The sequence below is a fragment of the Oryzias latipes genome, chromosome 12 (assembly GCF_053564925.1).
Source record: "Oryzias latipes strain Hd-rR chromosome 12, Olatipes_Hd-rR_3.1".
Lineage (NCBI taxonomy): Eukaryota > Metazoa > Chordata > Actinopteri > Beloniformes > Adrianichthyidae > Oryzias > Oryzias latipes.
The window spans coordinates 16,560,341-16,585,787 of record NC_136248.1 but is presented as its reverse complement, the minus strand read 5'-3'; the positions used below and the strand labels follow the sequence as shown (position 1 = coordinate 16,585,787).

Sequence of the window (25,447 nt, the reverse complement as noted above, 5' to 3'; positions counted from 1 at the left end):
ATCATCCTTTTTTTTAACCATTGTATGCAAACAATATTGAATTTAATAAATATACATGTGCTTTAAGGTTAATGTAATGAGAAACCACTCTGCCTTGTTAAAATTCTAAATATAAACGGCAAAACGCAACCAAAGAAACTATAGACTATTTATGGAAATTATTTGCATTTGTTCTTCATAGCCATAGTCACAATGGAGTGACAAAGAAGCCACACGTGGCTCTGGAGTCTCATATTTATTTGAGTGAATAAAAACAGACACAAATCAAATAATAGAATAGTTTATTTACCTGAAACCACAACCTCAGTAATGCTTGTTGAATCGTTATCAGTCTTTTGATAAATATGGACAGCTTCTTTACAGATCGGCGTTATTGTTGGAAAATAAAATGTCACAGAGAAGGCGTTACATGTCCCCCTCACAATAAAAATCACAGTTTCACAGCAGTTCAAAGTAACATTAAAAGAACTGGAATGCCAAGGCGGTAAGAAAACAACCGGTTGTATTGCAGATTTACCGATGAATGATGCGTGTCGGGGACGGATCCAGATCAGCTCGAGTCATTTCTCCAACGTTGTGCAAAATCATTACAATAAAAAGTGATATGATTTATTAAATATAGCCATCTTAAAACCTTATTAGAGTACTATACAGCTGAGAGGCATGCATGGATTTACACTTACGATTATTCTACCCAGTTTTAAAGATGTGACAAACTACGATGGAAGTCAGTTCTTTCATGCAGGAGGGATTGATTTAGGGGGGGTATAAACACACCAACAAAAATGGGTTTATTGGTTGCACACAGATACATGTGCATTTTAAAGTCTGCAACAGCTTGTGATGCTTCTATTATACCTTTGCATGTTTGGCTGTTCTGGTGGGTTGTGTATGGATACGTACTGCTGGTCAGCAAGGTGACAGAGGCGGAGGAAGCTCATGCTGGACAGCAGGAAGTTCTGAGAGCGCTCTGAATGAAAAGGAATCATAAAAGCCAACCTATGAAGAAATGAAAAGAAGGATGAAGTCAGCACAGCAAACTCAAAAACAGCACATTGTCTCAACTTTGAAGGTCATTTTGTGACTGGAAGCAAGTGTCAGAGGTGGAAAGAACGGCACAATCACAATGGTGGCTTAAGGTGGAACGGCGGCACAACCAACCACATGAAACAGCTACTTTATGATACTAGAGAAAACACAAGTGACTAATAGAAAGTAACATTTTGTACAATTAATACAAAGCAGAAATGGATACTCACTCTAATGACATGGGAGCCAATGGAAAGCATTGAAGGGACAAAAAAAAACGCTTTTAGGAGCAAAACAGGCAGATCAAAACCAATCTACTTAAACAACATGCTTCAGACAGTTTCTTTTTTTTTTGTTTTTTTTAATATCCACACAAAACGATGCGCTTAGGATTAGTATTGTCGGGTTTAGGAGTGCGATCCAACAAGAACTCCAAATCTGAAGGTCTGCGGGAATCCAACCGCAGATTAGGATCCGTGTCACAAAGGCTTTTTTTCTGCCGTGTCGCGTAAAGAAAACATAAGCATTCATATGTCTGAAATATTTGTATTCAAGTATTATATGTACAGACAAATACACTTAAACGAACAGTTATGACAAACGAGTCTTAACTGGATTAAATAAAAGACAGAAAACACTTGATTCAAAGGGTTTATCACTGTATTTTCCTTTAAGAAAAAAAAAAAAAGGGGGGGGGGGCAGTTGGAATATTTATTTGCATTCAATGTCCATTTGGAGCACTTTAGTATTATGGATGTTAAGATTTTCTTTATTTTTGTCCTTTGAATCAAACGTCACAGATGGTAAATAGCGTTCCCCTCCAGACTTATTGTCACAAACATTAGGTGTTAGAGAGAGTAGTGGGCGTGTTGTTCTTCGTTTTCTGCACAGGCATATATAGGGACACACCTCAGATGTTATCGGCGAGCACTGAGGGGGGGAGAAGAACAAACTCCAGATGAGCAAAAAGAAAAATAAACAACTATTGAGGTAGCTGCTGCTCGGTGCAGAAAAACTGATTTCCATCCAAACCGTAGAAAAGAATATCGTTGACTTATTGTTAGGGGGAAATTTAGAAATGAGAAACCGTTCGTTCATGCGTGGACACGACATGCAGCTACTGATGCTCTTTTTCTCGTTTTGCTTAAAGCCAAGCATCCCAAACCTGCCTCCATCCTCATCTGCCGCATGGCGCCCGTCCTTACAAACGTTTGAGTTTACACTGAAGACACAATGGTACACGTTAGAAAAGAAATCAAGGCGGTAATGTCTAAGCCACGCCGGTCAAAGCAACTTCAAAAGCTTTACAAAAACAAAAAACAAACAAAAAAAAGTTGCATAAAATAGTGTTCCATCTCTGTACAGATCAAATCACATATCTTCCATTTCTTTCTTAACATCAGGGAAGGTAAAGAAAATGTTCTCTAATTGTAGTGACAAAGGACATGAAGTTCCCATCTTTAAAACATACCTTAAAGGCATCATTGAAATTAAAAAAAACAAGAACTGGCAACACTATTTTCTTTCCAATCAGCAAAAGTCCACAGCCTTGGGAGTGACGCTCAGATTTACAGCCTCACCCTTTTACAAATTCAAAGGATTGGTCTTTACAGAATCTGTTGTGTTTTTGTTGGTCCTTCTCATCCACACTCGCACACTTTCACACACACTAATGATGCACAGTGAGGAAGGCAGAGAGAACGAGGGAGGGGAGGTGATGGCAGTGGGGTGGGGTGGGGGAGGGGATGGAAAAGTAGAGGTGGTGCTCAAATCAGTCAGGACATGAACATGTCGGCCATGTTAGTGTCGCAGCTGTAGATCCAGAGGACCAGGGGCAGAGTAATGGCCACGAAGGGCCAGGAGATGCCCTCCATACATGCAGGCAGGGGGCAGCCTTTGGAGCTGGCGGCCTTCTCCAGCTCTTTACCAGGCTCCACGTAGTTTCTGGCAGCAAACTTGAGCAGCTCGTCCAGCAGGATGACGGGCAGTGAGATCTTGAGCACCATAAGCCACTGAGTGAGATTCAAAGGGGTGATCTGGAAAATCATCTGTAGATGGAAACAAGAAGTGACGACAAGAAGTCCAAATCTTTTTCTCTTTTTAGTTCATCAGAATAAGCAAAAAAAGGAAGAAAGCCTCTTCCTTACCGGCAGAGGCTCCACATAGAGGATGAGGAAGTGAAGGGCCATGGAGAGGCAGATTGATCCCAGCAGCCAAACGTTCTCCCAGGGAGGCATCCTCAGCAGGGACTGGTTCTCTGACACACTGACAAACACAGCAACGTTAAAATGCAGCCTCCTGCATTCACTTCAGTTGATTCGGCTCCTTAAAAATGGGAGTAGGTTGTGAATATCTTGTCTTGAATTTATTTATTCATTTTTTTGGTGCACGCTTGACATGGAAAGACATCATCCTGCCTTGTTGCATTTTCTGCAGGTGAAGACCATCAACTGTGCTTCTAGAATAGCTTTGAGCTGGTCTGGATCTTTTTAGTCTGCAAATTAAAATTGTACCAGTAAACCTACATTCACACCATCCTCTGCATCATGGGTTCCAGAGGCCAATCTCAAATAAAGTCTATGTAAACCCGCATAAACACACGTTTCAGGCTTCCACGTTCAAAACTCTTGTGTTTGTGCGTCGCTACCCAAGTTTCCGCCATCTGTTCTGGCTCTATGTACAAAACTTGAACGTGTGTTGAAACCAGATGAACTTTTGACCAATCAGGAACTCCGCACAATGGCGTTCCTTTGCTCTGCGGTTATAAAAGTGATGATGAAGGAGTGCAGTTTGTGCCCGTCTGGAATTCTATGACACCAAGTCTCTCGTATATCGGAATAGAGCTGTGACAGCAGAAGCCTGGAGCAAGATCCACCAGATTTGCACCAAACCTCTTCCAACTGTAGGTGCAGGACGAGCGCCGCTCGCCGCCGAAGGTCCAGTGTGAACGTGTTCAAGAACGTGCGTCATGAGCCCGATGTGAACGTGGTATAACACAAATGAGTGGACAGCTATTCCCAAACTTTTATTCTGGTACTTGTGCACCCAGAGATGTGGGAATCTTAGCCAAAATGGGGCGGCCGTGGCCGTGGTGCAGCGGTAGGGCGGTCGACCCATGATCGTAAGATTAAAGGTTCGATTCCCGCCTTGCACGCCCATGAGTCGAAGTGTCCTTGGGCAAGACACTGAACCCCACCTTGCCTCTGGTGGTAGGCAGGCGCCTGTGTTTGGCAGCGGAGCCGCCACCAGTGTCTGAATGTGTGTGTGAATGTGTGTGTGACTTCGTGAATGGGTCTGTGACTGTAAAGCGCTTTGTCCTTGTAGGAAGAAAGGCGCTATATAAGTATACGCCATTTACCATTTACCAAAATGGAGACCAGATGAGCTCAGGTGTCTATACTAGTTCATCCTGCAGACAGATCAGGATCCCGATGGTTTACACAGTGGTCACTCACTAGAACACCCTTCAGCTTTTGTGGCCTCACTGCTTAGCAGACTTTTGGAAAGTGTAATTATGCATCCTTTTCATTTATTTTACAGCGCATTAAGTTCTGCGTCCTGATTGCTTGTCAATCCATCTCGTCTGTGCCGTGTCTTCTGTACAGCACACAATGCGTTCAGCAGATCTTTGTTTTCATATTATAATATTCTTCTATGAAGGTTTGAACTTTGAGAGTTTAAACAAGAAAAAAAAAAACGTAAAAAGATTCATTGCTGTCTGAAAAAAGTGTATCAAGTGTGTAGTGAGCTGTAAGAAATAGAGTTGAAATCTATTACATCAATTACAAATTCTTTTTAGAGCATAGCTCCTGTGATAAATGAGGGGCGGCTGTTTTCCCAGTCTTATCGCTCAAACCAACCTGTTGAGGGCGTTGCACATCTCAATGGTGACCAACACAGACAGGGCCATGGTCATTGGGTAAGGGGACTCGAACACCTTACAATCTACGTTCAGGTAGTCGGGATTATCCGGAGCGCATTGCAAAAAATGGCTCTGTTGGAAATAAATAACAAGGGTAAAAAAAAAATGCATATGCATGCTCATATGAAGAATCTACAAAGATCTACCAGCTGGTAAAAGGTGATCCTCGGTCCATCCTCAGCCGCCACAAACCACCAAGCAGCGGCTCCGACAGTGGCCGCCCCGACATAACCTACGGAGCCAAACCAGTCCGTCAAACAGAATCCAAACTTTTCAAGGGATTCAAGGGTTTAACAGAATCGAGGATGTTTGCTTACATCCGATGATGAGGTATCTAAAGAACAGCCAGCCAGAAATGAGAGGCTCCCGAGCGTTGCGTGGAGGTTTGGTCATAATATCCAAGTCTGGAGGGTTGAAGCCTAAAGCGGTGGCGGGGAAACCATCAGTCACCAGGTTGACCCAAAGCAGCTGAACAGGGATGAGGGCTTCAGGAAAACCCAGAGCTGCGGTCAAGAAGATGCTGTAAAGGAAGGAAGAGGGTTGACACAAACCAAATTTGCCCCAAAAAAAAGAGACGAGTGAGTGCAGACGAGTCCTCACCAGACGACTTCGCCCACGTTTGAAGAGATGAGGTATCTGATGAACTGCTTCATGTTGTTGTAAATGGCTCTGCCTTCCTCCACCGCAGCCACAATGGTGGCAAAGTTGTCGTCAGCCAGCACCATCTCCGAGGCGCTTTTGGCCACAGCTGTGCCCGAGCCCATGGCGATGCCGATCTCAGACTTCTTCAGGGCGGGGGCATCGTTGACGCCATCGCCGGTCTGAGGGAACAGATTGACAGCTGAGTCGGGTCTGCTCACGTTTCCAGTAACATCTGACGAAACAAATCTCCCACCATAGCTGTAATCTCATCGTACGACTGCAGGTATTCAACAATCTTTGACTTATGAGCAGGCTCCACACGGGCAAAGCAGCGAGCCTTGACCACGGCTTCTCTTTGGGCAGCGGGGGACAGATCGTCAAACTCCCTGCCGGTAAACGCCATGCTGGAAACATCATCTTCTTCCCCGAAGATACCGATGCGTCTACAGATAGCCACCGCCGTTCCTAAAATATACAAGGGTTTACCTCAAATGGCTTCAAAAGGTCCTAAATTATTTATTTGGTTGGCTCTTCCTACCCTTGTTGTCTCCGGTGATCATAATCACTCTAATGCCTGCAAGGCGGCAGAGCCTGATAGAGGCCGCCACCTCTGCCCTGGGAGGATCCAGCATCCCGACACAGCCCACAAATGTCAGATCAGTCTAGAAAAAAAGAAATTCAAAAGTAAAAAAAAAAAAAAAAAAACTGGAATCTGATGATTCGGACAGAACTTTCTGGATAGGCTCTCACCTCATACTCTATGAAGCGGGTGGAGTCTTCTAACACCAGCCTGTCTTTGTGCAGCGGTTCGTCTCGAGTGGCCAGAGCCAGACAGCGCAGCGTGTCTCTGCCGGTGCCGTACTCTCGGATCACGGACATGATCTTGTCCTTGATGGCAGGAGTCATTGGCATCTTGGTGCTGCCCACGCGGATGTGTGTGCACCTGTCAATCACTCCCTCTGGGGCACCCTGGGAACAAAATAGTATTCATAAACAAACTGTAACAGCAACATTTTTGTTAAATAGTTGAATTTGTCAGATCTTTGATGCCGTTTTTTTACCTTAACAAACATCTTGCCCAAAGAGGAGCGGGCTTTATTGGGAGTGCAGTAAACGGACATAGACTTCCTGTCTCTGGAAAATTCCAAAGTAAATTCTTTCTTCATCAGTTGCTTGATTACCTGTGATTTCAAAGACAGAGAAAGCCTTAAACATAAGAAAATATACACTTATTTCCGCTCAAATCCTCAGTTTGATAACCAGAGCATGAGGTTACATACAGAGTTACAGGCGTTGGCTCGCTCGACCTTCGACAAGCTCTTAAGGTCCGTGTCAAACACGTTCATCTTCTCCACCAGACACGTGAGCGCCGTCTCGGTGGCTTCACCCACTTTCTCATAAACGCCTTTGGCCTGATGGACACAGAAAAGGGGAATAAATGTATTCACTGACGAATTCTGGAACAAAATGTCCTGTTCAGTCAAAAGAGACCCACCTCGTTGTAGTCCAGGGCCGAGTCATTGCAGAGCGCACAGATGGTCGCCAGCTCCACCAAACCGTCATACTGGGAGCATTTGACTGGTTTTTCATTATGAAACCTAAACAAAGGGGGAAAATACAACAACATAGTTTTATAGGAAACAAGAGTTTCTGACGAGGGTCAACTTGAATGACACACATTTAAGTACATTAACTGTTGAGCACAATACATGTCTGGAACCACATTTCCACAAAGTGATAAAGCATGTTAGTATCCGACACAGAGACATTTCTTATTCCAGGGACACAAAAAAAAGCTTTTTGCTTTTAAAAGACAGGTAAACTTATCTATTCTCATCTTTTACAGAAATCACCATTGAGATGTGCAACGCCCTCAACAGGTTGGTTTGAGCGATAACACTGGGAAAACAGCAGCCCCTCATTTATCACAGGAGCTCCGCTCTCAAAAGGGAAAAAAATGGATTTGGAATATTCAAGTCTGAAAAAGCATTAAAGTTCCACTCTGATCATCTTTTTGATCTATTGTTAAAGCATTCCCAGTGGGCTTTTAATTCTGATTTCTTTTTTTTCCAACTGTCGTTTTCTACAACATTTTCTGCATAGTGGCAAGAAATCATTCGAAATCCGCCTTGTGGGCAGGACTGTTGGCGCCCCTTCCCCTCCCTGTTGTCCAGAGGTCAAAGCAGGGAGCTTGTGACCCGCCTAGCAGTTTTTTACATCAAAAATTCGCTCTTTTTCAGACTGCATCTTTTCGTCTGCTCCTGATTCATAACAATTTGAATAAGGAGATATTCAGAAACATAACATTTTCTTTATACATGTCCTCCAGCAAAATATCATTTCCATTGGAGTGGGTGTTTAAAATATAATACAGTTTGTCTCAAAGTTCTCCTACATCAAAGAATGTAGTTTATGTTCATCACCTCTTCAATCAACCCCTTAAGCTGCATTCCTGTCATTTTCCCAGTGCTGAAGTTCGCTCTTTTGCTTCACTGGAAGACTGTAGCCTCCCTGACAGACGTCTTACAGCCCTGCTAGCTGCAGTGCATGAAACGCAGGCTTAAAATACTCACACTGCTCCATCCGGGGCGTACGTGGAGCCGGTGATGGTGAATTCCTTTAAGAAGCAGTGATCACTTCCAGCCTTATCAACAATGAACATCTGAAAGAGAGAAGGAAAAACTATTTAGAGAAAATAGCTTTGGCTAATCATTCTCACTGGAATACGTTCCAACTCAAGGAAAGTTTTGGCACATATGCCATTTGGGAGTGCAACCAGCAGGTGGCAGCGCAGTACAGTTTGTGTGAAGGAAACACTGAGCAGGATGCAATAAAAGCTTGAACTAAAACAGAGACAGGCCACTTTGAAGGGAAGGATACATTAATGTCATCTTACAGAGAGGTTAGCCTAAAGTTTCCATGTGTGCAGCTGTAAATTTGGAACTCCCAGAGTTCAGACAATGAGAAAAGAGCTGTTAAGATTCACAGATTAGAATCAGTTTTTACACATTTTTCTATACTATCTCTATTTTCATTTCACGGTTCATGGCAGTCCTGCTTATTCATAAATGAAAGTGGAGGTGAGTCTCCATGTCCTGCAGCAGAAAAAGCAACACAAAAGGGACGAGTGACACGTAAAAAGCTCAAATGTATGTCTTTTTCTCTTTAATTTGCGTTTAATGCTTTTAAATATTCCTCTCCATCGCATTGAACTGTGAAAAACTGTGTGGGCTGCACAAGCAACACAGGTAGGGAGAGAAAGCAGGAAGAGACACAGGGTCAGTTATGCAATGCTGTTTGAAAGAGAGTGGCTGCATTGTGATCAGTGCTCCGTTTGAACAGAGGGGTGAGGGATGCAGAGCAAAGAAGCTGCATTTACATCATCATTAGTCGATGGAGGCGTCAGCCAACATTTCAGTCTGGTTCTTTTTTATGATCTAGAAGAGACTAGAATAATTTGACTACAGGGACGTGTTCAACTAAAATGGTTCCTCTAATTAGGCATCACAGGCATCTTAGAAGTGGGAATTCCGTCAGACGTTTCAGATCCACAGAGGAAAACTGAGGATAAATTGAAACGGATGGATACGAGAGCCAGGAGCAGCCTGCAGGGATTGAAGGTGAACTTAAAAGTCAAAGCACACGTTGTGCAACAATAGACTGTTCTAAAGAGGCCATCTACAAGTCCTGATCTTTAAAACATCGGTGGAAGAAGCTGAAACATCTCATGTGGAGAACACAGCTCACCAGTAGTCGGCTAAAGCATCTGCTGACAAGTGCAAAAGTTTCACTTTGAGTAAAAAAAAAAAAAGGCTTTATTTCATTTAATTGAATAGTTTAAAAATATATATTTTGTCCTGTGGTAAAAATTACAAAGACCTTTGAAGATCAGACAGTCTTTGTAAAGACCTAAATGATCATGGCAGAGTCTGGTCCAGCTAGACGTTTCATCCTAGTTTTCAGCACAAAGATTCCACTGAAACCATTGATATTATCTGTGGTCACTTTTGAAGGCATCAGCGTTGGGAGTACAGTGGAGCCTCACTGTCCACCATTCGCCGTCCCACAGGTTGTTATTTAATTTAGTTTCAGAGGAACACGAACATCCGGTTCCATGCTGGGTCCTCATTTGTCTGATGGCTGATATTTTCAATGACTAAACTGATGAATGCTAAGAACTCTTCCTCCGTTTTCAGCGACTTTCACTTTACAAAAGGTAAACAATATTAGTCGTCATGTTGCCATACTGCCCCCTTTTACGATTGAGAAATTGATTATCACTTCAGAGCTCAAAGTAATCCAGGACTCATGTATTGGCGTTATAATTCTGAGAGTAATATGGTAGGTTAAGGGATTGCTTAATAATAAACTATGTTTCAGTTTGGGAGTAATTTGCACAAAAAAATAATATTTAAGAAAATCTGTTTTAATTGGAATGACCTCAACTGAATTAAACAAAAATAATTTTAAAAAAAGGCAAAAAGGTTGGTTTTTGAATTTTGTTTGGCACTTTGAGACATCCTTATGAAGTGTGGCTTTATTAATAAGTTGAACTGAATGTTTCTGTTACTGTGATTGCATTTGCTTCAGTTAAATACCTTTCAAAAAGATAAACTGCAGACTTGAATGTCATCTGAAATTTCAGCTCATTCCAAAGGAAATTACTCTATTTAATAAAAATTTACTTTGGGTTACTGCAGTTTGAATGATAATTTAATTGGATTTAATTTTAGAATTTTCTATTGAAGTCATTAGACGCATCAGGGTTATGGAATTTAGTGGAGCACAAAGGTTACGATGATCGGAAACTTTAGGACTTTCTAAGTCTCAGCACTTAAATTACCTCACTGGCTCTAAAATAAATGAATTTCAATCTGGAGAAAAAAAATGGTGTCAAGCTCCTAACAAACACTCATAAAAATTCTTTTTCCTCTACAAGAGGACAAAATTCATTTTGTCCTCTTGTTCTCATTTTTAAAGAATCTTCTCCCCCTAACAGGTGAGACAAGTTCAAAAGTGAATCAAAGCAGCACCTCTGGTGAAACTGACACCAACTAAATGATGAAGAAGCAACACTGACTCTTCATTTTGCCCAAGAGGTGGAGAAAACTACTCAACCAGTTAGTTAAGGAGACCAAGGAAAACAGTCCCTCACCCTGCACACAGACATCTGATTGGTGGTTAGTGTCCCGGTCTTGTCAGAGCAGATGACAGATGTACAGCCCAGGGTCTCCACTGAGGGTAAGCTGCGGACAATGGCGTTCTTCTTGGCCATGCGCCGCGTCCCCAAAGCCAAGCAGGTGGTGATGACAGCGGGAAGTCCTGAGCAGAAACAGGAAGGAACGATTTCATTCACTTATAAATCCAAAGATTGAGTATTGGAATGACAATTTATATCATCTTATATCACTATTGTTGCTCGTAAAAAAACCTCATACAGTAAAATTCCTCAATACATTTTCCTGTGCAGCAGAAAATGTCATTTAAAATGCAAAACATGAACTTTGTCATCTACTTTTTCAGTTTAAACCAACAATTATGTTACATAATTAAACAAAAGTGTATAATAAATAAAAAATACAATATTTAGATATAATTTTGCACTGAATGGTGAATCCAATCTTTTGATAATAAGAATCAAATCCATTCAGAGACTGGATTGGGACACTGATGAATTAAGGACCTGTATGTATTGATTTTTTTTATAAACTTCTTTCCTGAACGATGATCTTTATCAGGTACCTTCAGGAATAGCAGCAACAGCCAGAGCCACAGCAATCTTAAAGTAATAGACGGCGCCTCGGATCCAGGAGCCGCCGTGGACAGGATCGCTAAAGTGTCCGATGTTGATGATCCACACGGCGATGCAGATCAGCGAAATGACCTGAAACCCAACATCATGTCAGAAAACACCGATGATGAAAATCTAATCATCGATTGTCTTTTGTGGTTGGATTTTAGCATAAATGTTTGGCACAAAAAGAGCCCCATGTGTAACCTTGGACAGCTGTTGTCCAAACTCGTCCAGTTTCTGTTGCAGGGGCGTTCGCTCCTGCTCCGTTGATGCCATCTCGTCTCGGATTTTGCCTATTTCTGTGTTCCCAGCTGTGGCCACAACAACACCGACCGCTTTGCCAGCTGCAATGTTTGTACCCTGTCGAGTCCAACAAGTAGATATAAAGATGCGAAAGCAGAACACCCAATTCAACAAACAAGCTCCCATCTCCCAAAAAAAGAAAAAAAGAATTATTGTAAAATCATTTTCACAAGACTCTTATTAGGCTAAAAGATTTTTTCATTGATACGGATCACACATTAAAAGATTTTGATATTTCTAGCAACAAAATTAACATTTTTGGAAATATGTTCTGCTAAAGTTGTATGGAGAAATTAGAATGTGTCCTGATTTGACAGAGGTTGATTTATTGTTGGGGAAGACATGCGTCAGACTCACCAGTGATTTAGAACTGATGACTAAGAGCCAAACTGCATTTGATCAAAGTTAAGGGTTTACTTTGAGTACTAACAATTTACTCACTTAAGTTGTTCTGCAGGCTAAAAATAAAACCCAATTATGAAAAAACGTCTTGTTTTTCCTCTGAATGTATTTTCTAGTTATTTACTGCTACTGCACATTTAACTATGATTAAAGATGAAGAGTTAATGGTTAGCTTTAGGACTGTCAACCAATCATGACTGTCAAATCAGAACATTTGGAGATAGTCATCATAAACACACAATAGTATGAATTAAGGGAAAGACAAACAACAGAAGAGTCTCTTACAGAGAAGAGCATGTTCTTCTTGTCCTGGTTGACGGCACGTGGGTCGGGCACTGGATCTGTGTGTTTGATCACAGACACAGACTCTCCTGCAGAAAACCAGAAAATCACACAAAAGGAAATGATACTAGAGTCTGTCGGTTGATACTTTCTATACAGCAGAGTACTAAGAAAGCAGAATCACGTGAGCTGCCTGTCAAACCCCACATTAAACATTTTTGTGTTGTGTGGAGTAAACATTAGAACAGAGTTAAAGGGGGAAATGCTGGCCTGACTGTTGAAAGGAAGACTTTAAAAAAAAAAAAAAGCTGAAACACCAAAATATCTCCTGGAATTCACTACCAATTAAGGTAGCAGAGAAAGATTAGACAGTAGCAATCCTTCTGAAGCTTTCCTGATATTTTCCCCGATACCTTTTTGACCACATATCCATCCAAAGATGATTAGGTTTGACATTTTTACAATAATTTCCGACTTTTTTCTCCAAGAATTCATTACACACTTAAAGGAAGACACGACAAATGTAATCAAAATAAGATTCTTTTAGAGTCGATTTTTTTCTCCTCTCCAAATAAACGAAAATTACAAAAAAGAATGTCTGTGCAAAAGAAACATTGACGTTGGATCTAAAATATCACTAAAAATGATTAGTTTCAGCGTTAAAAGAAAAAGAAGAGCAAGATTTCGAAAGGGTTTACCCGTTAGAATCGACTGGTCGACCCTCAGAGTGGTTGACTTGATAGAAACCAGCCGGATGTCTGCAGGCACTTTGTCACCAACTGTGGACAAAAGCAACAAAACTTTCTATAAATAATCCTGATAAGAATATAGATAAATCTTCAATGTGGGCAAAAAATGAAAGCATCACCATGAATACATTTTAAGGCAAATAAATGTGCAAAAGGCAAAAAAATCTATTGAATTCACAGTAAAGAGACAGAAAAAAAACACTATAAAAGACTTTGAAACAAAATTAGCCATCAGGTTTTTACACTTAGGTTCGTTGACACCAATAAAATAGACAGGTTATTTTAGAGCGGTACATACTATAGAAAGAATCAAGCTTCCACGCAGTTCTTGCGTAGGACAAAAATAGCTCTGCTCAGTCTTTCCATTAATGGGGATTTACAGAACCTCCAATAAAACAAATGTCATGAAACAGCACATTTGTTTACTTGTGTATTCTTTCAAAAAGAGAAAATGTTCGTTACCAACATTCAGATGTGTTTGAGGGCAACAAATCAAACACACTTCAACCACTTCCTGCAGCTATGAAATATGTTTATTTCCACCTTTTGAAAGGTCACATTAAGCTAAGCTGGCAAGACTGTACTTCTAAATAAAATAAAAAGTTTAAAAAAAAAAGGAGCCTGCTGTTGGAGATTTAAAATATATTTTCCATTTGTTTAACACACACAAACACACAAAAAAATTACATAAATAAATAAATAAAACAGCGACGGACAGATTTTTTGTGCAGACAGACATGTAAACCTACACTAAGAGTGCCCTTCAAAATGTGAGGGTGGACGGAGGAGAGGAAAGGAGGATTGGATGGGCCCTTTTAAAAACACACATCCAAAAATGGTCAAAGTATTTTGAGCAGCAGAAAATATACTGCTTTATTTGGTGGAGGGAGGGATGCTGAAAACATCTGCTTTAAGAGGAAATCTCCATGTGCGGGCTAAAAATAGAAACGGCATGATGTGCGATACTGTCATGACCATTCAAAGGGGTCTGCAGCAGCCTCCAACCTGCAACCCACTCCTCCGCGTGGAAAATTCAACGTCTCAAGTAAGAAACCAATTGAACCCAATCTGATTCAAAATAGAAACATTTTTAGTTCAACAAGAAATAGGTTTCTCTTCAACTGAACCAGCACACATTTTGCCTGGTTCCACAATTAATGAAAGACTGACAAACCTCCATCATCTCCCGACTTCATAGTGAAGAAAGAAAAATGTAGCTGCTAGAATTGTTACAACTAGGGGTGCAGCGGATCAAAACCTCATGGTTCAGATCATGTCACCTGACCCCTCATCATCCACGTCCTACGTGATGAGGTTAGAGAAAAACTTATGCCAGAAGCTCCTCCCACAACTCCCGGCGGACTTGCGGGTTGACACACTTCTGGACAAAAGTCAAGCACCAACTTTGACGCATGCTAAAACAAAGACGGTGTGAATCATTTTGCCTTCGGTGTTAACAGACAATTGATTTAAATGAAGCGCGCGGGAGGTGCACATAAAGGGAGGGGGGATCTGCGGTGCATGTGTGTGCCGAACTAGGCTGGTGATCTGTTGTACCCTTAGTTAAAACCCAAAGACTGGTCAATTTAATTGGAAATCCTCCCAAATTTCCATGTTATTTTCCATTCCAGGGTTATATAGAGGGAATAATGTCAGAGGACAAACCCACTTTCACACTCATAACAGTCTTCAAACTAAAAGAGAAGATAAAGGTAAAAAGATAAAAAGTTTGACTTTCACAGAGGATGCTGGACAGATAAATCTAGAATATATTAACCTCAACTTCAACAAGTGATCAGCCAATCAGACACAAGAAAATAAACTAAGTCCTCGATAAGATTGGTTTTTAGTGTTATAAACATGTTTTTATAGCATTACTTCCATGAAGGGGGCGGGGTTGCGCCACGCCAACGATCCTGCCCACAAATCGGCTTTTTTTATGAACCTCTGCTGCTCTGCAGAAACGATGTCCTAAAAAATGAACATTTTTGGGGCTAAAAACAGCAAAGTAGTAATTAAAAGACTTCTGGGAACGCTTTGAAAATAGATCAAAGGATGATCAGAGTGGGACTTTGTTGTGATGGCACACAACAAAATATGCATAGTTTCAGTGAGCGTGTTTGTAATACTGGGTGGCTGGAAGTCCCTGATGTACTACGGCAAAGATGAGGTTCAAAGTCAACAACAGAGAAATGGATCACGATGTTAGCATTTCAAAAGGGAAACTCTCGATATCTTTGATATTTTCCATACTTAGTGAGCAGCAAGAAGACAAAAGAAATGCAGGATTAAACAGACAGTAAGAAAGGAAAGCTGAATCCCTTTGGTGGATTTGTTTCTCAACAGTGAGGGCATTATTAAAAACTATTAATTGTAAGTCTTCAAAACAGCAATTACTGTATAATGGTAAATTACAAACTAGAAACAGACCCAAGATTAATTGTTTTATCTTCTGAAGCATTAAACACAATAAAACCTCCAGTTTTTCATTTTCAAGCTGCTCTTATTCATTTAACTGCATAGTAAGTAGTGCGTAGTGCATAGTAACATTTATGCAAACAAATTAACTGAAGAGACATTTAATTTGAAACGTTTTTTTCTCAGCGAGACAAAAATCCCCTCCTTTTGGTCTGCTGTCTGTAACTTATTTCCCTTTGAAAATGATAGCCAGGACAGCAGCATTTCCTCCTCCCATCTGTTCTCTGAGAGAGAAGTTTATGTCAGACTCCACACATTTATTTTGAAAACAGTCCCAGTGTAACCCACAATGATCACTCTAGAGAGAAGCACGTCACAAAGACTGAGTCCAGCCCAGAAAATAGTGTAGTGGTAAAGAAAACAGCACGCTATGGGATTCTTGTAGGGACTAGAGTTAGGGTCCAGGTTACCTAGCAGCCGGCTGTTCATCAAGTTTGGGTTCAATGAAACTGTGGTTGTCCCAGGGGTTGTATGTTTGCTCTCAGGGACTGGAACTTTAAGACACGCAGACCTACAATGTTCTAGGACTTTGTACAACGTCCTGAAATTGTCCTGGGACAGCTCCCACACACAGCTGCACGTTCAGAGAAACTTAAAGTACTAGCAGAATGAAGCAGCACAGAAAACACACAACTAAGTAAAAAAAACGGAGTAAAAAGCAGAGAGCAGGAACACAGGAAAGACGCTATGTTTATCTAATCATGTATAAATCTTACAAGAAAAGACAGAAATATTTTTTTAAATAAATATTTAAGAAAATGTGTACTAACTCTAACAAGTTGATTAGTTTTAGAAAATACTGGGGAAACCAGAGAAACTTGAAGTGGAAAAACGTTTTATACATACAGCAAGCCAAACAAAAAACAAAACAGCCCTCTGAAAGTGGCGGAGAGCAAAGCCAAAAGGTGAACTTTTCAAGAAAATCTTTATGATTTTCAAAGACAATGCAATATTTGTACAGCTTGGGTATTGATAAGTCATTATGTTGATAAACAAGAGAGCTAAAAACAGAGGATATGTTAGACCATCTGCTCACAAATAACAGGCAATTTAGACTCATTTTAGCCAGTGAACCGCTGGAGCTTATTAATAATTTAAGACGCACACAAAGGACGTCTCAAAGCAGCAGCATCTTTCCTTCGGATGGAAATTCAAGCAATACACAGCTCTTTTGATTCTTTTCCTTATACTGTGTATAAGTATAAAAAAAGATTAAAACTCTTTAACTGTTGGTATAAGCATATGCTACACTTGTCTTTTGCCTCATTTAACTAACTAGAAGATCACAAAATATCGGATGTTTTATGAACAATTTTTTTCTTAAATGACTAAGTAGGCCAGAAAGTCACAGTAATTGGTGATCAGACCAAAAAAAAAAGAAAATCATTGAGAAACTGGCAGCTGAGTTGGTCAATCAGGTTAATTAACTGACTTCCTGCTTTGGGCCTCTTCATATGAAAACTTATTTCAGTGCCATTTTCTTTCCCTGAGCTTTTTAAAATCATTTCACATTATCTAATATGTTTTTGTAATTATAAAATCAATGTTGACATAAAATAACTAAATAAAACCTTTCCATCCTAAGAAGTTGCCAGTCCCCTAAGAAAAGTCCTAAAAGCTTAAGCTAAGTTGATCGCATTTATGTGTTAAACCAACATTCATTCATTTTCTATACCGTTTTCCCCTTTCGGGGTCACGGGGCTGCCGGAGCCTATCCCGGCCACTTATGGGCGAAGGCAGGGGACGCCCTGGACAGGTCGCCAGTCTGTTGCAGGGTAGAATGTCCACAATCACACACCCATTCACTCTCACATGCATACCTATGGTCAATTTAGAGTTGCCAATCAACCTATGAAGCAGTGGGACGGTGGGAGGAAGCCGGTGATCCCGGAGAGAATATGCAAACTCCACACAGAAAGGTCCCCCATTGATGTTGTGTTTTTCATGTCCCCCAGCCGGGACTTGAACCAGGGGCCTTCTTGCTATGAGGCAAGAGCGCTAACCACTGCGCCACCGTGCATGACCAACAATCAGTACAAAATTAAAATACTCATTGGAAACACTAATCTGAGACCAAACAAAAAAATTTTCAACTGGACCGTAAAAGAAAAAGAAAGGGGGAGAAAAGGGAAGAGGACAGCAAAGCAATGACACAAAGAGCCATAAACACATGTGGCCCAAACCAAGATGAGGTTAGCCAAGAAATGCTCAGGAACAAACTGGACTTCTGCTGTTGCATAACTGCTTTACATAATTCCTACTTTTATTCTAAACTGTTGTAGAGACTGATCAGGAGAAGTGATGAGAAGCGTTTCAGGGGTTGACATAGCCCAGAAATTTGCACTGGCCCACAGGGCCAGTAGTTTTTGAAAATTACTGGCCCGACACCGCGCACAGCGAGACCCGCCGCTCCGCAGGTGCTTCCAACTTTAGGGGGGTCCGGGGGCATGCCCCCCGGAAAATTTTAATTTGGTGCATTCTGGTGACATCTAACACTAATTTATACACTTTTCAATGACTGAAAATAGACCATATCAAACTTAAATCTGCTCTAGTCTGTTTCAGATGTTTTGAAGAGAGCGCTGCAGTGTAGTAGTTAACACTAGTTAAGAAGTTTTCATGCTGCTTCTAATCACTGCTATTTCACATTTGTTCCTAATCAATAGTTAAGAAGTTTTATTGACTTTCCTGCTCTGACTGCCTTAAGGTTCTGCTTTTTGTTACTGTTGCAAAGTTACATTTACTTTTTAGTTACTTTAGTTACTTAATTAAATTAAATAATTGAAAAATGAAATAAAATTAAATTACTGAGATCATTCAGCTAACTAGAAATACTTACTGCTTACAGTGTTGTAAAGAAACAAAATTAAGTAGTTTGACCTTATACTCCATTTGAGTCTGAGATTCAGGTATTTGGAGTTGCCTTTGATTCTTTGACATTCAGCTTAAAGCTTAGTGGATACAGTTTCATCTTCAATGCATTCATTAAATATCTTGCTGTCCATAGCACTAATTCCACCCATTACTCCATCTAACATATTCCTATCGTTTCCTGCCATGTCTTCCACATCTCTGACATGCTTCAGTCTCTCTTCAGTGACGGTGTTGGATTTATGATCATCGCGGTGAAAAACCACCATGGGCCGCGCTAATATGTGTGTCAGCTTAAATATATCTGCATAAGATGTAATAATAACCCACTGGCTTGTTCCTTCGTTGTTGCTGTTTAACATTGTTTAGTATTGAATTGTTACATTCAATAAAGTTTGAAAAAAAATTGAGTGAGCGCGTGCCGCGTGGTGCTCGGCAGTGACAGCCGCGCCCGCAGGCGGGAGAGGAGGAGAAGGGTGATAAAAGGTTTCCCATAGAAACCCTTGAAGTCTGAACACAGGACTAGCAGAAAAAGTGAATTATAAAGACGAGGTAAATCTACACGTTTTCGCAAAATATACTTTATTGAAAAAGATGAAAAATGTATTAATTGTTAGATATTTTAGTGGCCCGAGCGGACAAGTAAAAAATAAAGTCTTGTGGTCCGTACTGCTCGAAAAACAGGACCGGGCCAGCGGACAAATGGCTATGTCGAGCCCTGCGTTTATATTTGCCAAACACTAACAGCTTACCACCCATTTGTTTTTCTACAGTGTCATCACCAGCTCAAACTTGTCGTTTTACCATCCTGGGAATAATATTTCAGATTTTACATTTTTGTGTTAACATGTTTTTTATGTCATTTGAGCATAAACCAAATGTAACATAAACTTAAGAACATTTTTTTAATGGATACATCTTTTATATATAAATATTCTTTTTTTTCTCCCCTTATTCTGTGACTTAATAGCAATAAAAGACAACAAAAATTAGAGGAAAAAGACCTGTGAATTATAAACGTTTAACAAATAATGGTCTTCTTACCAGCTATTTCCACTATGTCCCCAGGTACGATGTCTCTGGCCTTGATTCTCTGGACGCTCTTCCTATCCTGGCGATACACCTTTCCCATCTCTGGCTCATACTCCTTGAGTGCTTCGATTGCATTTTCTGCATTTCGCTCCTGAATAGAAGATGAAAAATGTAAATATATAAAGATCAGTAAACTTTTTAAAACAAACATACTGGTCAAGATGAAAAGAAACAAAGTGTGCCACATTCTTTACATGAATGAACAATAGGAGGTTATTGTTTATGATCCCAGGATAGTTAGTGAAAAGAATTCATGACCTGGATAGTAGAAATAAACTGACTTCATTGGACCAAGATCATGAACTTTTTAGAAATGAGGTACAAAAAATGAAATGGCATAAAAATAAAACTATATGAAATAACTACCAGTTTTGAAATATTTAGGAAAAACGTCAGAGTCACTTATTTTGTCATCGGCTGATAAGACTATCACTTAAACAACAATGTCTTATTTAATTGGTAAATCTCGCTTTTGTATATTATGATATTGATTTTTTTCCAATTGTCATTTAGTTTTATGTTTTGTTACAAGGCACTTTGTAAGTATTGTGGCATTTCTTACTGAATTTATTTTAATTTGTTTTTTAAGAATTTTTTTTTGGGTTTGATTCTATAAAACCATATTTTGAAATATGTTATTTTAACTTCGGAAGCAGTCCTTTGCTGTTGTTTCCACTGTTCTCACCTTTGTAATGAAATAACCACTAAACTAGAAAAGGTACCATCAGCAGGATGTAGTGTGGTAGAAAAATTCTGTCATCAAAAAGAGAGGCGGGAGGTGTTGCTTCAGTTTCTTTTAAAATAATGAAAACCAAACCCCAGAATTGTTTGGGATTAAAATCAGTAGTACTGATCAATATTGTAGTTTGGATGATTTTTGTTCCTAACTAGGATTTTGCTGGAGATCCAATATTGATTCAATAAAGATACAGAAAATCTTAGCTTAATGGAACAGCAATAAAAGTTACATTTCTTTTCATTACAGCCCGTATTTGTTACAGTTTGCATTTAACCACATTTTTTGGGGGCTCCACACAGAATCTTTAAACAACTGGAGATCTTAAGCTTTGCAGTATGCTCACCTTTCTTTTCCAGTCGTTTCTAAACTCCTTACCACACATTTTTTTCCCCAAAATAGACTGGTAGCATGATAGATGTCTGAATGAAATGTGCATTTACCTGCCAGACTCCCACTATGGCATTAGCAATGAGAATTAGGAGGATGACAAAAGGCTCCACAAAGGCTGTGATGGTTTCTTCCCCCTCCTCAAACCAGGCCAGTGCCTGCCCAGAAGAAATACAAGGAAATTAGGAAATATGATTGTGTCTCAGAAATGGGGACACTGATATTATGTGCATACAATACATATATACATACATTTTAAATGTATTCATATAAAAAAAACAAAAGTCAGATTGTGGATACGATTTGATTTAAAAATATATAATGTATTTCAGTAAATAACACAAAAATAATTCCAAAGAACAAAAATTAGATGGCCGCTTTATCCCTTTTTTTTGTTCTTATTTCCCTTAAAGTGTCAAATATTTCTAAGAATTCACACACCTTAAATATAAAAAAGATCTGTACAAATAGATGTAGTTTAACAGCTATGTACGTCTATCCCACTGTGGCAAACTGGGCCAAGTGTGTTAGAAGGAGTGCAGGAACCACTTCGGCTTCTTTTAGAATCTGTGCCAGAAACAAAGTGTGTCAATGAGGCGCCAAATGCCTCGGTCCTTTCCATCAGTAACCCATTTCCAGTGCCAATAAGAAGGCTAAAGCCATTTTTCCTTCAGTGTTTATTCCATGAAACACACTCCACTACGGGACGACTTCATTATAGACCGAAATATTGGACTTGTGGTCAGACTTTGTCAATTAAATTCCTCTGAGAACACAAACTGAATGGATTCAATATAATGCAGGTTTTCATGTACAACGGTTACAAATATTGATAATATCATTGTTTGGATTGAAGCCCAACTGTTTTTAAGAGAAAGCCCAAAAATGAACCAAGCTAAAAGAAAATGAAAAGTTATCAAATCTTCTTTCAAAAGCAATAAAAAAAAAAGATTAAATGAAAAGATCAATAAAAACTGCCACCACCCCCCTCCACGTCATCTATTGATGACATGGACATAGATGTCATAAGTTGCATCAATTTCTTTTCATGTTCACTTATGTGAACAGTGTAAAAAATGTCAGTCTTTGTGGCTAAAAAACACGTAGACACTACTGTTTTCCAAACTCTGCAATGACTGAACTGACTAAAAAAGGGGAAAAATAATGTATTTGACTTGCAATAATTAAAGACAATATGCCAAAACCAATTGGGTTCTAACAACTTTCACCAAGTTCTGATCATTACATAATCTGAGAATGATATCATAAAAGCTATAAAGGAAAACACAATTTAATGAATATCTATATATGTATTAACATCAGTAACGTCTTCTAATTGACAGCAAAGAGAAGAAAATCTATTGAATTTGACTTCAGAACAAAATCTATCAACACTCAAACCAGTGTTGGGAGTAAATCATTAACTCAAGTACTGTATGTGATAATAATGATGGCAATAATGAACAGCAACATGTTACTTTTTGTTGAAACCAAAAGACTGTAGGAAGGCATCACTGTGGTAATATTTTACTCAGTGTTCAGTAATCTTATCTGTTACAACAGACCAACCACCCAAAGTCTAATTATTATTCAAAGCTGAGAGACTATGAGGTAAATGTTACAAAATGATTTCTGCTTCTTATTGGTTAATTTTAGCTTCTTAACTTGTTTCGACTTGTATTTATGAGGCAAATGTCCTGCTTGGCTTCATGGATTTAAACATTTGATTTTTGTGGGTTTATTCCTGTTTTTCATAGAACCATTTCCTCTCAGTCCTGGTGTCTTTAAGCTATATGGAATCTTTTTTAAAACAGGCTTTTCTCTTTTTTGCTTTGGTAAAATTTGTTTAAATTAAATTTGTTAAAAAGTTTTTCTGAAACAGGTTTGTGGTTCTTTAATTGGTTTGGTCATTTGTATGAAAAAGTTGAGGTTCTGATCCTCCGATTGTTTGTCTGGTACTTTAACTTTATCAAAAACAATCTGCATTATTAGCAAAGTAGGGGGTTAACTTTTAAACAACATTCACAAATAACCAGTAATGTATTACAGTGTGGAAGTAGCTTTCATATCACACTGAGTGGAACCCCCCCCGGCACATCCATCTCCCGAGTCTTCCAATCAACCATTCGGGGCAGCAGGACCAAACGTCATTAAAGCTACGGCAACTGACCCAGAAAGAGGAGCGCGGAAATAAGATTTGAGCTAAGTTAGTTGAAGTCCGAGGATATAACTCAACTTGTCCAGCCACAAGACAGTAGAGGGCTTAGGACAAGAATTAAGGTGCAAAACCAGGAAACACTTCATTTTTAGAAAATTTTCATACTGAAAAGGCAAAAAAAAAAAAAAAACTATAATAATTGAGTGCATGTATTAAAAAAGAGTGCGATTTCAATGTTTTAAAGTCACATCAAATTCAATAACCTACTATCCTTAGATTGCACTCTTAAATTTAATATTTAAAATTCCTTTAATAAAAGTTTTGGAGTCCTAATTTTTTGACAGAAACTAAATTAATTTCCAAATCAAATATTAGGTTAAAGTCCCCACCCCCTCCGATCATCTTTTAATCTACTTTTAAAAAATGTCCCAGTGGACTTATAATTACGATTACTCTGTTTATGGTCAATAATCAAAAAACCTGTGTCAGTTTCTAGGACATAGTTTCTGCAGAGTGGCAGTAGTTCTTTAGAAATTCACATCTGAGTTGTGGGCGGGACTGTTGGGGTGGAGTAAGCCTATACTCATTTCCCATCATCCATCGGTTTACGTGCTCTCCAGTGAACTTTCAGCTCCTCACACCTCCACGATGCAACAAAATGGGATTAGTAATATTGGAGCTATCCAGTATTACAATTTTGAGCCAGATCCCTGCTCAGACGAGGAAAACAAAGACGTTCATGGATGTATTTCTCTGCAAGTGGATGTATGAGAATCATGGAGTGAAGCAGGAAGCTTGTGGCCCACTAACTAAAGCAGTTGCATCACAGCTACAGGCTTTATCCAACAGCATTTTGTCATCTACTCTAGATTCAAATCGATATGGATTAAGAAATACTCCAGAATGCAACTTTAAGCTTAATTTTCTTTATATTATCTCCATCATTAGATATATGCCATAAAACACTATTTTTGTTAAAGTGGGTCTTTAACTACAACCACTGTTTTAATAAGGTGTTTCTTAAAGTTATCACACAGCTTTGAAAGTTTGTTAACATTAAACAAAGAAGTCAAAATTCCACACTAAAAAAATCCACATGGCTCTAAAACAGTTAAATAAGTGAGTCGGTCTCATAGCAAGTGCCAGTGCTGATCCTTTTTAAGCTTCTCCTTTCCCTTTCTATAATATCAACGCTTATAAAAGTTGTGAAGGTGATCTAACAAAAGATTAAAGTAAATTGAGAAATTATTTCATTGTAATGCATGTTCTTCTGCCCCTGTCAGAACAAATACTTGAGTCATACTTACAAAAGATATGCAGGCAGCTAATAACAGGATCCTCACGAGCAAATCTTCAAACTGCTCAAGAACAAGTTCCCAAAGAGACTTGCCTACGGAAATTTTTTTATTAGTTTACATTTTAAATGTATATTTTTAAGAACACAAAAAGATCCACGTACCCTCCTCAGCCGGCAATTCTGCAAATCATCCGATTCAGACCGCAAAGAGATGGTTGGAAAACAAAATAGAAAGAAAAAGGACATTATGTTATATAGCAATACATTTACAATGTAAAAGTGCTTTAAGTGACAGAAATACTATTTTAAAAAATCACCTAAAAGACAAATTACTACATAAACTCCGGGTTGTGACGTAAGGCGTTTTTTCTGTCGCCGGTATGTATCCGTTGACACCCGGATAACACTTTCGTGTTTTTTGTAAGCTAATATATAGATTCAAACCGGCTCCTTACCGTTCGGTCCAAATCGGTCCCGTTGTTTTCTAACTTCCTCTAAACTCAGGCCAGTGCTTTCATTTACGTTGAAAAAGCTGAGAACTTCTTCCACCGTCTTTGTGTGCGCGTTATCCATGATGGTCAGCGGACACTCGAGGACACCGCTCGTCTCGGAAAGTCCGACGACTATAGTATAGCCGGTCACGATCCACGCCACGAACACTAGGAAACGTCTGCGCGAGGGCCCAGTTATGAGCGAACAAGTGGTTGTTCCACGAAAGCGCGCGTCACGCAGGTGGAAAAGGCGAGAGTGGACGAATAAGCGGCTTCTTTGCTAACGCGAAGCTAAGAGGCTAAAGCTAACTGTGCCTTTGCACCCTGCTTGATTTCGCCGGCTTCCTTGAGCTCCGCTAGCTTCCCGGTTCACAGCGTCAAAAATTTCCTCATTTCTATTCCACACTTTCGGTTGTAGCTTCCCGCTTTCGTTTATCCCTTTAAACTAGCGAGACATTTAAAAAAATCTAAACAGGTAATAATAAACATGTGGTTTGAGTTGAAGCTCGGCTCCTTGTTGCGGAATCACTAACGTTCGAATCGGCACCAATCGCGACTCTTCGTCGAATGCGGCGTTCAGTGTCCGCATGTGGAATGCGCTGATTGGCTGAAAAGACCGGAAGTCGTTCTTTCTCTCCATCTCGCGTGTTCAGGGGTCTGCTGCTGCGTGGTGCAGGCTGTTCATGTTAAATCCACATAATCTTTAACGTTTTCACTGCCGGATTCCAACCATTGTTAACACAAGAAAGTGAGCCCAACTGTTATAAATATTATACATTTTTATAAATGTTATAAAAATTCTGTAATATAA

At 39.6% G+C, this 25,447-nt stretch overlaps 1 protein-coding gene across 1 annotated transcript; it reads right to left on the bottom strand.

Moving 5' to 3' along the window:
- Positions 1 to 1,559: 1,559 nt before the first annotated feature.
- On the bottom strand, positions 1,560 to 25,241 carry atp2a2b (ATPase sarcoplasmic/endoplasmic reticulum Ca2+ transporting 2b). The gene is made up of 23 exons (XM_004074844.5): positions 24,601 to 25,241; positions 24,308 to 24,325; positions 24,156 to 24,238; positions 20,744 to 20,848; positions 19,517 to 19,655; positions 13,073 to 13,153; positions 12,378 to 12,463; positions 11,592 to 11,747; positions 11,336 to 11,477; positions 10,749 to 10,915; positions 8,167 to 8,255; positions 7,089 to 7,191; positions 6,874 to 7,005; positions 6,655 to 6,774; positions 6,344 to 6,562; positions 6,132 to 6,255; positions 5,847 to 6,058; positions 5,552 to 5,772; positions 5,269 to 5,471; positions 5,098 to 5,183; positions 4,890 to 5,023; positions 3,177 to 3,294; positions 1,560 to 3,077 (listed from the first exon to the last, which is right to left on the bottom strand). Exons 1-23 carry the CDS (start codon positions 24,716 to 24,718, stop codon positions 2,805 to 2,807), a joined length of 3,129 nt encoding a protein of 1,042 aa, XP_004074892.1. The 5' UTR covers positions 24,719 to 25,241; the 3' UTR covers positions 1,560 to 2,804.
- Between the last annotated feature and the right edge of the window lie 206 nt (positions 25,242 to 25,447).

What these genes read in the sequence shown, in the direction of transcription:
- atp2a2b (XM_004074844.5), bottom strand. Translation starts at nt 24,718, where the DNA reads ATGGATAACGCGCACACAAAGACGGTGGAAGAAGTTCTCAGCTTTTTC. An exon ending in TACGCCCCGGATGGAGCAGT is followed by an intron (nt 7,192 to 8,166) that starts GTGAGTATTTTA and finishes CCCTTTGTTTAG; the next exon opens with GTTTCATAATGAAAAACCAG. An exon ending in GGATCACCTTTTACCAGCTG is followed by an intron (nt 5,024 to 5,097) that starts GTAGATCTTTGT and finishes TATTTCCAACAG; the next exon opens with AGCCATTTTTTGCAATGCGC.